The sequence below is a fragment of the Medicago sativa genome, chromosome 5, assembly GCF_051527215.1.
Source record: "Medicago sativa cultivar Bolivia chromosome 5, Bolivia_mono, whole genome shotgun sequence".
In the NCBI taxonomy this organism is placed as follows: Eukaryota; Viridiplantae; Streptophyta; class Magnoliopsida; order Fabales; family Fabaceae; genus Medicago; species Medicago sativa.
In genome coordinates, this window is record NC_140753.1 from 41,069,863 (window position 1) to 41,083,905 (window position 14,043).

Genomic DNA, 14,043 nt, shown 5'->3' on the forward strand with positions numbered 1-14,043 from the left:
CTAAAAAATATCAAAGTTACAAACTATATGTATCAATGAATTGTTTCTCCTAAAAAATATCAAAGTTATACGTATTCTCAAGTATCAATATCAATTACAGATACGTCTCCATAACTTGGTAACAAACTCAACCTAATCTTTCCTTCAAAAAACTCAACCTAATCTAAAATATTTATTTATGATAGAATATAGAAATATATATAAAAGGTGGGTGTATACAATAGGATAGTATATGGAACCACTACTAGTACAAAATCATGTTATGGCAGTAACTAACATGTGATATATGCATTAGTATGATCAATCAAATCCATTTGGCTTTCAAAGTCAATTTCCTTGACAAATTGTCTAGAAGATCTGACGATGGTTTAGAACAGGGTTTACAAGCTATACCACTTTTGCTGTTTTTATTTTATTTTTTTTGTTAATCTTTAAACTGCGGGTATCTTAATAGTTCAGTTATTTATCATGCATTAACCCAAATTTTAGGACTTATGATTGGTCTATCTACTGCCTAAGCGCCATCATTTAAAGGTTCTGCACTTATCAATCTTTCATATCGTCTAAGCCAAGTGATTCGATGTGTTTTAGGTTCTGTTGAGATTCTTTTTAGCCGACATTGTCCTATCTTGCATGGTTATGGCGGATGGCTAAAGTCGCTTTAAAGTTTTGCATATATTAACACCAAAATCTATCCATTAAGTTCCATTCCCCTTCTTATATGTACCTTGATAGATGTCTCCCTTCTCACTAACAAGTTCATATCATTCCACAAGTTTGTTATTTATTTCTTCATATACATAATCCAGTAACCAAACAAGTGATTAAGTATAACCAGTCATACATGGTTAATATTAATATTAATGAAGTTAATCTTTCTTTTGTTTAATTTATCTAAATTGGAAATGCGTTAAGTAGGATATCCAGAGTGAATTATAATTCTCCTACTTTTTTTGGTTCCAAGAAAATATTTTCATAACCAACATGACTTTGTGTATTGAAACTATGTTTTTATTGAGTTTGATATATGTAGAACCGACACGACATTGACACATGCGATCTCATCCAATTATTATGGGTGCCTCTGTTGTGTCAGTGATGGTTCGATGTTTGTGTTTGTGTCATTGCTTTGTAGACTCTCCATGACTGCCTCCAATGAAAGCATGCATTCACAAAATCAAGTTTGAACTAGTTGTATTTTGACTAATCGAAATATGAGCGAATCTAAATCCGTCTAGAAACTTAACAATTTTATTTTTCTTCTAGATTAGAAACATAACAAGTATATGGTTTATCAAAATCGACTATTTTTTTTTTCGAGATGCGATGGAGCAGTGTTGGAGAAACAAACAGTTGTGGATGATCGATGGTGTGTCAGAGCATCTTCTTTCCGTGTTCCAAGGGCTACTAAACGTAGTTTTTAGAATCGACAAAAACTTGACCGTCACCTTGAAAGTGTCAGATGAAAAAGGAGGCTCTACATAACGCTACATGTTCAAATGGACAACACTTCATTCATTCCTCCAACGACACTTCTCATAAGAAACTTGGTAGGAGTTGTTGCTAGCATATCTTATGCTATCAATAGTGGTTACCAATTATTGGGTCCACTCTTTGGTAAATTTTTCTTTGCATTTTGGGTTATCATTCATCGCTACCTTCCTTAAAGGTCTTATGGGTTATCATTCATTTTCTTTGCATTTTGGGTTATCATTCATCGCTACCTTCCTTAAAGGTCTTATGGGTTATCATTCATCTCCAAATAAGATGAATGAAAAAAATTTATGTCTTGTGTAGCTTTCATTAGATAACTTGGAAATCCTGACATATAATGTGGTAAATTTAGTTAGGGACATTTCCCATAAGATGATTGATTTTTTTTTCTTTTGGAGATGAATGATACTCGGTAGGACCTTTAAGGAAAGGGTATAGACGAATAATGACCCAAAATGCAAAGAAGAGTTTACCAAAGAGTAGACCCAATGATTGGTAACCATTATTGATAGCATAAGATATACTAGCAACAACTTCTACCAAATTTATTGAGTAGTGTCTTTGGAGGAATGAGAAGTGTTGTCCATTTGAACATGTAGAGTTCTGCAGTGCCTCCGTTTTCATCTGATGCTTTCGAGGTGAAGGTAAAGTTTGTGTCGATTCTGAAAACTACTTTTAGCTGATCTTGGAACACGGCAAAAAGGTGTGCTAACACACCTCGATCACCCAAAACTGTTCATTTCTCCACCACTCGTCGATTCCAACACCGCTCCATCGCATCTTCAAATTTTTTTTGTCGATGTTGATAAACCATATACTTGCTATGTTGCTAATCTGCAAGCAAAATAAATTTGTTAAGTTAAGAAGACGAATTTAGATTCGCTCATATTTCGAAATGTATTTTAGTCAAAATATAACTAGTCCTATATTAATTTTGTGAATGCATGCTTCCTATGAAGTCAGTCATGCCGAGTCTACAAAGATATACAAATACGAACATTGGATCACCACTGACACAACACACGCACCCATAATAATCGGATGTAATTGCATGTGTTAGTGTCATATCGGTGCTACAGAGATATGAGTCCATAAAAAGACAGTTTCAATTACAAAATCATGTTGGTTATGAAAATATTTTCTTGGAACCAAAGAAATAAGAGAATTACAATTCACTCAGGATATCCTACTTAATGCATTTCCAATTTAGGATAAATATTCAACAAAAGAATGATTAACTTATTAACTTATTTTTTTGGAACCAAAGAAATAGGAGAATTACAATTCACTCATGATATCATACTTAATGCATTTCCAATTTAGGATAAATTCAACAAAAAATGATTAACTATAATATTATACTTGTTTGGTTACTGGATTATATGTATGAAGAAATAAATAACAAACCTATGGAATGATGAACTTGTTAGTGAAAAGACAAACAACTAGCAATGTACATTACATGAGAAGGGGAATGACAATGAGTGGATAGAATGTGGTGTAAATATATGCAAGCCTTTCAAACCACTTTAGTCTTCCACCATAACCATACCAGATAGGACAATGTCGGCTAAAAAGAACCTCAACAGAACCTAAAGCCCATCGAAGCACTTGGTTTAGACGATCTGAAAGGTTGATAGGTGCAGAACCTTTAAATGCTGGCCTCATAGGCATGCCGTATATAGACCAATCATAGGTCATAAAGTTTGATCTGGGCTGATGCATGATAAATAACTGAATTGTTAAGATAGCCATAGTTTAAAGATTGACGTAAAATAAGAAAACCAGCGAAAGTAGTAACCTGTAAATCTTGTTCTAGACCATAATCAGATCTTCTCGACAATTTGTCAACGTAATTTACTTGAAACCAAACTGGATTTGATTGATAAACTAATGCATATTACAAGTTAGTTAGTGCCAGCAATTGTACATAAACACTAATCTAATGAGTCAAATAAAACCAATTTTCAGTATCTCTCATCAAATCAGCAAATAAAAGAAACAAAACCAATTTGCTTACATCACATATGCCTTTTTTGTTTTCCCATTACTAGGAAGGGGAGAACAAAGTAATGAAAAGAAACAATCTAATTTCAGTCTTCAGACATAACTATTGGTATGTGTTTCATATTGTTTTCTTTTGTTTCAGATCTGATAAGAAATGAAAGCGATCTAAATTAATTGTTTGGTTTATGGTCATGATACTTGCTTAATTCACAACTTGCATTGCCTTAGAATGACACTGCTCTGTGAGCTTCTGACTGTGTTTCAATTTCTCATTCGACTATGAGTTTTTGAATCTGATTTTCAAATTAGTCTTTGAAAACTTTTCCTTTATGCAGGTTCATTTCCGTCCATCAATGGTGTATTAATGATATTAATTATGTTGAGTGAAAAATTGTTTGTGAAATAAGCAATAAAATCTAGATGATAGAAAAGGCAAGTTTTCAAATACAAAATGACATCTTTCTCTTCTTTTCTTCTCTTTTTTTCCTTTGATAAAGAAATATAAAATGACCTCTGATTCCTTCATGATTTGGTTTGACAATTTTGTTTTGTTTTTCACTCATTGAATTACTTTTTGTGTACATATGCACCCTTTAATTATATAATTATATAATACACGAGAGTCATGAGATAAAGAAAAGATTTACATGACTTTTGGCTAACACTTATGATATGCAGCTGATACCTTAAAAGGTTGTGATACTAGATCTAAATTCAAATAATGATCAAATCAAATCTCCTTAAAAATTGGACAGAATGTAACCATACTTTAAGAAACTGTAAGCATATAATGTCCATTTTAAAAATTGAGCATGTGCATACTCTAAAAATTGAGCCTGTTAGCATACTTTAAGAAACTGTAAGTACACTTTCTTGAATTTTGGCCATGAAGTATTTCAAAAATCACAGTAAGTTTCACTGTTTGTTATTTGAGAAATGATATTTGTACAACCATTTTCTAACACCTTTTGTGACAACTTTCTCTCTCATACTCACATATATTTTTATTTATCTCTTTATTGCTTTGATTTCCATGTCAAAATCTACTTTTTTTTTTTTTTTTTTGTAAATTTATGGTTGTACAATAAGTTGTCAACCAAATGGTTGTTCAAATAACACACCTCTTGTTATTTATATTAGATAATGTGAAGTCCTATGTTTTGTTTTTAAGAAAGATTCATTACTGGGGTGCAATGTTCATAGCAATATGTCATCATCATCCTTTATGTAGTAATCTATGAAACACAGACACTCATCGGATTAGGTGTGTTCCGGTGTCTGACATGTGACGTGTCCAACACCGACACCGTCACCGATACTTGTCCAACACCGGCGTGTCAGTGTCCGTGTCTTAGCAGGTGTCCGTGTCCGTATCCGTGCTTCATAGCTAGGTAGTAATCATCAAAGCTATGACAAATTTTGATAAGAATTTCCTATGATAAAAGTAAAGCATATGCAATTTTCGGACCGGCCATTTACTGCCTATGTTCCTGCTTTCCCGCAGTTGCTTCCCGTTTAAGGCCATTTACATCTTTTGTAAGTTTATTTATGATTATTTGCATAAAAGTGATTTAAATGATTCTTACTTCTTTTTGATTTAAATGATTCTTACTTCTTTTTATTAAATGATTTGCATAAAAATGGGAAATGTTTTGTGTCTTGATTCGATCACTGACCTACCTGTAGACATTAATAAAACTTCCATTCCTCAACTTGTTTTTGATGAAAAATGTGTTCCTCTCTATTAAGACAAAGAAGTTCTTAGCAACATCTTGTCGAGTTTATCTGCAAGGTGCTATTCGCTTAACAAAGGACCAGTTCACAAGTTCCAAATTACGCATAGGTTCCTGAAGAGCTTCCCTGAAATAGATCAGTGGATTCTTTCCATTTCGGAGAATTTTTTTAGAATGCCTTCCGGCCTTTTCAGTAGTGAGAAATTGACTCGATTGAAGCTCTCGTGCTGTGAGTTGGATCTACTCATAGTTTTAATAAACTTTCGTGTTTAAAGAGCCTAAACTTTGAACGTGTTTTGATATCCTCTGAAGCAATTTTCGATTGAGAGACTCATTACAAGTTGCTCTCCGTTGGAGAATTTTTCATTTACACGCGGCTGTGGTTGTTTAGCTCTTACAATCTGTGCTCCCAAGCTCAAGTACTTGTGTCTCAAAGGTGCATTCAAGGACATTTGTCTTATAGACATGCCACTTTTGGTTGAAATACCTGTTTCTATTTATATGCCTAACGACCCTGTCAGGCATGTTGAGCCGATGGCGAATTGCAATTTTGTTAATTTTCTTGGAGGTGTGCTTAATCTATTTTTTAAGTTGATTCACCGCCATTTTGCATATAGTTTCACCATCATTGTTATCAACAAATTATTGATGGTGTTCTTTTCTGATGTATGGCTAACCCGTTTTTATTTTTATTTTTGCACGTTCTTGAAGTACTTGAGCATAGGTTTTGACGAGATTATTCGAATGGATCCCGTATGTTTTGACGATATGGAAGAGATACTTGTAATCCTTTGCGTGATTACAAGCTCTCCCAATCTAAAGAAGCTTTACATTTCAGTAAGTCCCCTACTCATTGCATAGTTTAGTAAATTTCCTCCGTTTTTACAAATTGAAGATGAATAGTTCTGTTATTAATTTTTACATAACAAAATATTATGGTTTATTACTTAATGGAAATTGGCAGTGCTCATCTTTACCTAGCAAGCTTAAAATTGTTATTTTGGAAGACATGAGTGGTGTGCCACTTGAGATTGATTTTATCAAATTGTTGCTTGGCTGTTCAATTGTTCTGGAGAAAATGATTGTTATTCCTTGTACAAATGATAGAGAATATCAGCGGAAGATGTCGGTCGAATTGCAGAAATTTCCAATGGCATCTGCTAAGGTAGAAATTCATTTCACTAGCAGAAACTATCCAGGGAGGGCAAAGTTTAAATTTTAATTTTGACTCAACTATAAACGCAGAGATTTTGACTTATTGATACATATATTGTAGTATACAAGTATCCATTTCATGCATATATTATTTTAATATGAGATTAACTCATACTAGTCTACGAGTTAATTTCACATAGACAAAATATGTTTACTTAAACTCTCGAGTTTGACAACTTTATGCGAAAAAATATTTTGATCTTCTATGCTAAACAAGAACATATTTATGATCAAACAATTGAGATAACAGAAGTAAATTAAGCAGAGTTACATACAACTCACCAGTGAAACAAATTCCAAAATAAGATCAACAGTTTTTAGTACAAACTATTTATAAACATTATTTCAACAATCTGAAGGACCTTGAATGAACATTTCCCATAAAAACCATCCCTCCATAGTTGATCAAAACACATACCAAACAAACATCTATACGTCAGTGTCTCCGATCAGATTCTGTACAGTCAAAAAAAAACTAGCATAATTTTGAATGTAACACATACATAGACAATACAAGACATTGTATGTTATCTTGGTCCAGAAAGTTCCATTGCTTGTGCAAGCAAAGAAGAGTCATCAGTAAGATCAGAATAACGTTCTGAAGACGAGAGTTCATTTCCTCTACTTCGTGTTGATTCAGCTCTTTGCGACGCTTCCCATTTCTCTGCAAGTCCATCTCCTTCAAGCATTCTAACTACTTCTGACATTTTTGGCCTGTGACTTGGAAGGTACTGAGTACATAAAAGAGCCACTTGAACTATTTCATCTAACTCTATCCTATCATACTTGTTTTTCAAGTCCTTGTCTACTAACACGTCAATCTTCTTCTCTTGATGTATTTTCTTTACCTGCAATTTTAGTCACATTGAATACTATCAGCTAGCACACATAAGATATATAACATGGACATTATATTCAACAACTTGACCTAGTGACAGAAATAAAAGTAACATATGTATAATATATAGTATATGTTGGGACAACTAATATATAAATAATTAAATTTATTTTATTTAAGTGCCTATTTTAGAACAAGTGGCTCTTTTATGTACTCAGTACAAGACAAATTGATTTCAAGTGTTGGTGAGTGCATACTTGTCTATTATTAAAATAAAAGTAACAAAAAGACAACAAAGTAAAAGGACAAAAGAAGCAATTCTGTTTGAACATTACCCAATCAAGCATAGCACCTTTCTGGTTAGCAGCTTTCCCAAATTCAAGAGCTCTTTGTCCAGAAATCAATTCAAGCAGAAGAATTCCAAATCCAAATACATCTGTTTTCTCTGAGGATTGTCCTGTTGATAGGTATTCAGGGGCTATGTGTCCTACAGTTCCTCTCACTGCTGTTGTCACATGTGAGTCTCTGTGGTCCAATAGTTTTGCTAATCCAAAGTCTCCTACTACAGCCTCACAATAATCGTCTAGCAATATATTTGCTGCTTTAACATCTCTGTGAATTATCTTTGGATCACACTGTTCATGTAAATATAGTAACCCTCTTCCTGCTCCTAATGCTATTCTTTTCCTTGTTGCCCAGTCTAGACCTGGCTTGCCTGCAATATATCATGAAAATGCAAATTAGTACTCATCAAGGATTTTTAAAAAAGGTCTACGACTCCGACCGAAGTTTGTTATGGCTCTGTAGCCACTATTAGACCATGTTAGAGACCGCATCATCCACATTAGGCAACAATTATCAACAATGTAAAGGATGGCGACGCAGCCTCCACCACAACTGTAATTTAGAAACGTCCACTCCATGTGTATAAAAACGTCCACAATCATCAAAAACATTGATTAGAAGTTGAGATTTGTATAAAAAAGTCCATTGACAGCAGGCAAATACAATAATAATAATAAATAGTTGTTCATTAAATTTCTTTTACTAATAGAGATACAAAATTTCGATTACCTTTGAGACGAGAAGCAACACTACCATTCGACATATAAGGATACACTAAGAGCCTCTCTGTAGCTGTCATGCAAAATCCGTAGAGGCGAAGAAGATTCCTATGAACAGCTAAACTGATCATCTCTAGTTCAGTTTGGAATTGGATCTCACCACCAACTGCATTACCATCTTTAAGCCTTTTTACAGCTATAACTGTACCATCTCGGAGACAACCTTTGTAAACATTCCCAAAACCACCTTTTCCAACTAAGTTTTTGCTGCTGAAGTTATTTGTAGCAACTTGAAGTTCTCTGAAATGAAACTTCTTCAGGTTTCCAAGGCAAATCTCTTCGCGGTATTGTTCTGAAATAATTTCATAAAATAAAAGATTAAAATATTATGCATACGATATTAGCCTATGCTGTAGTTCAATTTGATTCAACGACTAACTAACCATTCGTGTCAAAGAATATTTGCTTGTTATATCTTTGTCTCCACCAGAGAAGGAAGCCAAATCCCAGAATTAGTAAGCAGATGCAGCTTAAGCTTGAAGCAAAAGCTAAGGCAGCTTTGTGACTTTTTGGTCGATTAGAGGATTGTAAATCTTGAAAAGCATTTCAGGAAATTGTGTTAGGCGTGTTTGGAAATACAACTTATTATGTGTTTATAGAGTATAAGTTATTTATATAACAAAAGATAAAATAATGTCAAATTGTAACAATATAAGCTATAAGTTGTTTTCATAAACTCTCCCGAGCGATCTCACATATGCCTATTAAGGATTTAATACTAACAAATAAATATAGGGGTGGTCAATGATGGAAGCAATGATTATAAATATATGAAAACAGCTTAAAAAAAATGAATAATTTTGAAAGTTGCTCATGAAATAGATTTGAATCCAAAAAGCACTAGATTAGACTTAGACCATCATGAAAGAAAGTCAAAATAAAAGCACTTTATGAGAGATAAGTAAGAAAGATTCAAATGAAAACATCATGATTTTGGAGAAGTACAAAACTATGATTACCTTGAGAGTTATTATTCATAGCAGAAGGAATTAATGTTGTCCTAAAACAGTTTTGCTCAACTCCAGTGGCACATATTTGGGGATTGCCTACAATACTGTTACACAAGAGAGTGAAAACTTATAATTATTTAAGACTTTTATTAATTAATTAATAAAATAAACTAATGAATAACTAATATAATAAACACCAAAGAACTTACTTGAATGTTTTAGCATTTAATCTTGGTACAGGTCCACTCAAGTTATTAAAAGAGAGATCCCTAAGCAAAATTCAGAAAAACATAAATTATTATTTACTATACATCAAATTGTTGAGGGAAAAAAGTACTAAGAAAAAAAAAATGATGATAAAAAGCATGGGAGAGAAACATACAGAAAGGCAAGCTGTGACATGTTAGCCACTGAGGAAGGAATTTGTCCAGAAAGACTATTATTGTTTAGCCGCCTGATTTCAATTCAAATTTCTATTATCAGATTCTTACATTGTAACATAAAACAATAGAGGAATGTGTTATTATCTACGAAGCAGAAATACTCCTCGGATTAGGTGTGTTCCGGTGTCGGACAAGCATCGGTGTCCGACACTGACACCTATGATTACACTGAATGTGTCATGTTCAGTGTCCATGTTGTGTCCGTGCTTCATAGGTTATTATGTATAAGCATTATTGAACTTACAAATAATGGAGACCCCTCATATGAGAAAGAGTATCTGGAAGTTGACCAGTGAAGAAATTGTCAGAAAGATCAAGTGTTTGAAGTTTTTGAAGCTTTCCAATCTCAGATGGAATTAGTCCTGTGATATTATTATCCTGCAACAGCCTGCAGCAAAACTCCTAATAAGAATTAACAAAATCTTCATACCATATACTTTTTCTCACCATAGCATGATTAGAGGTACTTACACAGTTTGAAGGTTTGGTAAAGAACCTATGCTTGATGAGAGTGTACCAGATATATTCTGGCTTGGAATTCCACTGAAAAAAAATGAAACAAGAACTAAAATAAAATCCTAAAAATGAAGTAATTTTTGTATAGTTTTGTTAGTTCTAAATTTCACTCACAGAGCAATGACAAATCGATCCGACGAACAAGTAACCATAGCCCAGTTACAAGGATCAACAGACTCAGCATCCCAGTTATTTAAAGCAGAATGAGGATCTACCAGAGAATTCTTAATTCCTATTAAAGCTTGAACTGCATGTTCAACAAAGATAAATATATAAACTTCAAATTATTAGTATTAGACTTAGTTAGTACTATGATTGAAGAAACTGCTCCTAGTTATAGCTAGTCACCTTCATAGTTGACACCTTTAGAAGAAAGTAAACCAGTTACTGAAGTCCACATGAAGAAGAACAAAGCCAAACTAAACAAAGCTATATCCTCTTTCCTTTCCATTGAGTAGAAGGATCAATGAAAACTTGGTCAAGTTTTGTTCCTACCTTAAAGTAGAAAAGTAAGTAAAGAGTAGGTTTTGAAAGATTCAATTTTCAACTTGGTTATGTTTACATGAGAGTTGCTGCACTCACTCCAATCCTTGTTTGTGTCAGACTTGAATCAGAAAGGAAGTAGTAAAAATGACTTGAAAAAAGAAGAAGCATCTTTATTCTTTAACCAATGGTTCAAAAAAAGAAAGCAAAGCAAAGAATATATAATTAAAGCAAAGATCCATTACACCATTAACATCTTTCTAGATAAATGCGAAAGATGGCTCAAAAAGAAAATTCCTTCAATCATGCATTGGTCTTCACACATTAGTAGTACTTTTATTCTATTCCTTCACTATTTGAAAATAAAATAAGAGTTAGTGAAGTATTATCTGTTAAGCATTGTGAAAGTTTGGTTTTAGTGGAGCTTAATCTACATTAAAAAACATACACATTAATTAATCTGGCCGTATTATACTCTTACCAAATAGTTTTAAAATAATTTACAACATTCATTTTTTTTGAAGAAGCTAAAATGGGATATAATATTAAACCAAAAGTGTCTCCCTTAGTACAAGGTGTACAAAGGAAAGACAACAAAGTCACAAAAGATATTTACAAATAGTAACAAGTAACAAGAAAGAAAAGGTAATTTAGCCAATGCCCAACATAGTAAACGGACTAAGCCACCAACCATGATAATTGAAGGGAAGTGTGACGTATTTCGTCTTCAACCATCGAAAAGCAAGTGACTTAATCTTATCTACCACCTGAGTGACTGAGCATTGAATATCATTAAACAGCCTGTTATTTCTTTCTTTCCAAATTTCCCATACCGTTGCAAACCAGATGACCTGAGAAATTGAACGGCGCTTGTTACCAATACCGCCACTGACACTAAATTGAGTAAAGTGAGCCGACACCTGGGAAGGAACTACCGCTGAGATGCCTAGCCACCTATATATAAGATACCAAACAGAACCAAAAGTATTACAATGTAAAAATAAGTGCCGAGAAGATTCAACCAAATCACACCCTGCCACACATAATGTAGAATCACGATCAAGAACACCACGGTGATGCAAATTTTCTTTTGTAGGCAACCTGTCTCGAAATAACCGCCAAGCGAATAATACCACCTTCAGAGGAACATCCTTATGCCATAGATCTGCAGCTGGTACCGGATTAACTAAAGGAGAATTATTAGCAAGAGTCCGATAGGCGCTACGAACAGAGTTAACATCGCTTTTTTCCAGAGTCCATATCCATTTGTCAACCTCATCAACCTGCAAAATAATATCGTGAAGCAGTCTAGACAATTCCCCCACCATCTGCTCCTCCCACACAAACAGCCTCCGCCTCCATCTCCACGCCCCACCATCTTCTCCCCAACCCAACTGACTCATATGAAAAACAGATGACTCTTTAAAATCTGATAAGTCATATAAACGACTAAATCTAACTCTAAGGGACACCCCGCCAATCCAAACATCTGACAAAAAAAGCGTATGTCTCCCATTACCAAGAGAACGACTAACATTATCACTAAACCAACCATCCCGACACAATGCATAAATGTCATGCTACCACACTGAAGCCTCACGGCCTCCCTCTTGAATGCGCCCCCCCTGAACACCATATCGAGCTGCCAACACTCTAAACCACAAACTATTGGTATCTACCAACAGCCTCCAACACCACCTGCCTAACAACGCTAAATTAAACTCCCTAATTCTCCTTACCCCCAAACCACCAACCTCCTTACTCCTACATACAGTGTTCCAGTCAACCCAATGTATTTTCCTGTGGTCATCACTCCCCCCCCCCCCCCCCCCCCCCCCCCAAAAAAAAAAACAATTTAAGATAGATTCAATAGAGGAGACAATACCTGCTGGAGCCTTGAAGAAGAAAAGAGCATAAACAGGCAATGACGACAGGACAGACTTCAAGAGAACCAAGCGACCACCCGATGATAAATGTTTCGATTTCCAACCCGACAGTCTAGATTTAATACGGTTAATGAGTGGCTCCCAAAAAGACAAGCGTCGCGCGTTACCACCAATAGGCATACCCAGGTACACAAAAGGGATGGAACCAACCTTACAATTCAACACGGAAGCCGCTTCCGACAACCAAGAAGAGGCAACATTGACACCCACTAAATGGCTTTTTGAGAAATTCACTTTTAATCCGGACAACTTTTCAAAAAGGAGGCTCAGAGTGACATGGCTTAAAATTGAAATCCAAAATTATCTAAGTGGCTCAGAGTGCTTAGCTGGCAGCAATGAGTAGAGAGAAAAAACAAAAGTGACACTATTTGATTTGTTAGTCATTTCCTTCGTCTAACGTTAGGTGTTGTTTAAGTTTTACACATTTATTAAGGAAATTATTAATAAAATTAATTTTAATGGTAAAATATGAGTATCATTTGTTAAAACATCTTTATTAATTATAGTTAGTATTTTAGTTATAAATGACTGAACTACAATGAACAGTGATATGTTAGTTAAAACAATAATAAATTTCAATTACCAAATATATGATTTGTTGATTTGTATGAACACATTTGTTTAGTTGTGTGACCACTAGTTTTCCATAATATATTTGGTTAACAAAGTGGAAAAATAGTGATCACGCGCATTTTATTGCATGATCATATTTTTTTTTCTAAATAGCGGTCAAACAACTGAAAAAATGTGGTTACACAGACCATATATTAGATTAATTGAAATTTTACAAAGTGATACTCCCTCCGGTCCTATATATAAGAAAATATTCTTTTTTTAGATACATTTAATAATCAATGTATCTAGTCTTCATTGTAAACGAGATACATTAATTATTCAATGTATCTAAAAAAAGAATTTTTTCTTATATATAGGACCGGAGGGAGTACAAATGAGTGTACATATTAAGGGTGTGTGCCCATCTTTATTCTATTGATAATATAAAATGATAAATAATTTGAAGAAAAAAAAAAAAAAAAATGACATCTATCGTAAAACGGAAGGAATGAGTCCTAAAAATGAGAATCCAAACATTCTTTGTCCTAAGGATATGCCGTTATCTTAAATACCATAAACCAAACTCCACTTTCTTATGCTTTTATTCAATTATTATTATTATGATATGATGAGATAAAGTGAGAATCCCAAGAGGGTTGAATTTAGGTTGAGATTGGTGATGCAATAGTTCTTTGTCGTGAGATCTTTGTTGTGTCAATAATGTCTCCCATTTCCTCAC

General features: G+C 34.0%; 3 protein-coding genes and 2 pseudogenes across 3 annotated transcripts; 2 read left to right on the forward strand and 3 right to left on the reverse strand.

Annotated features, from left to right (window-relative positions):
• The first annotated feature begins 296 nt into the window (after positions 1-296).
• On the forward strand, positions 297-1,797 carry LOC146922151 (putative cellulose synthase A catalytic subunit 8 [UDP-forming]; annotated as a pseudogene).
• A 45-nt stretch (positions 1,798-1,842) lies between these two features.
• LOC146922152 (cellulose synthase A catalytic subunit 3 [UDP-forming] pseudogene) lies at positions 1,843-3,249 on the reverse strand (annotated as a pseudogene).
• A 2,450-nt stretch (positions 3,250-5,699) lies between these two features.
• On the forward strand, positions 5,700-6,456 carry LOC146922153 (F-box/FBD/LRR-repeat protein At1g13570-like). Its single transcript, XM_085711473.1, has 3 exons — positions 5,700-5,802; positions 5,959-6,071; positions 6,199-6,456. Exons 1-3 carry the CDS (start codon positions 5,700-5,702, stop codon positions 6,454-6,456), a joined length of 474 nt encoding a protein of 157 aa, XP_085567599.1.
• A 231-nt stretch (positions 6,457-6,687) lies between these two features.
• On the reverse strand, positions 6,688-10,992 carry LOC146922154 (protein CLAVATA3 INSENSITIVE RECEPTOR KINASE 6-like). Its single transcript, XM_085715250.1, has 11 exons — positions 10,669-10,992; positions 10,435-10,567; positions 10,276-10,347; positions 10,049-10,192; positions 9,744-9,815; positions 9,571-9,630; positions 9,371-9,465; positions 8,795-8,944; positions 8,362-8,703; positions 7,623-8,002; positions 6,688-7,297 (listed from the first exon to the last, which is right to left on the reverse strand). The coding sequence occupies exons 1-11, from the start codon at positions 10,769-10,771 to the stop codon at positions 6,977-6,979; spliced, it is 1,872 nt and encodes a 623-aa protein (XP_085571376.1). The 5' UTR covers positions 10,772-10,992; the 3' UTR covers positions 6,688-6,976.
• Positions 10,993-11,453: 461 nt separating this feature from the next.
• On the reverse strand, positions 11,454-12,869 carry LOC146922155 (uncharacterized). Its single transcript, XM_085711474.1, has 2 exons — positions 12,689-12,869; positions 11,454-12,232 (listed from the first exon to the last, which is right to left on the reverse strand). Exons 1-2 carry the CDS (start codon positions 12,867-12,869, stop codon positions 11,454-11,456), a joined length of 960 nt encoding a protein of 319 aa, XP_085567600.1.
• Between the last annotated feature and the right edge of the window lie 1,174 nt (positions 12,870-14,043).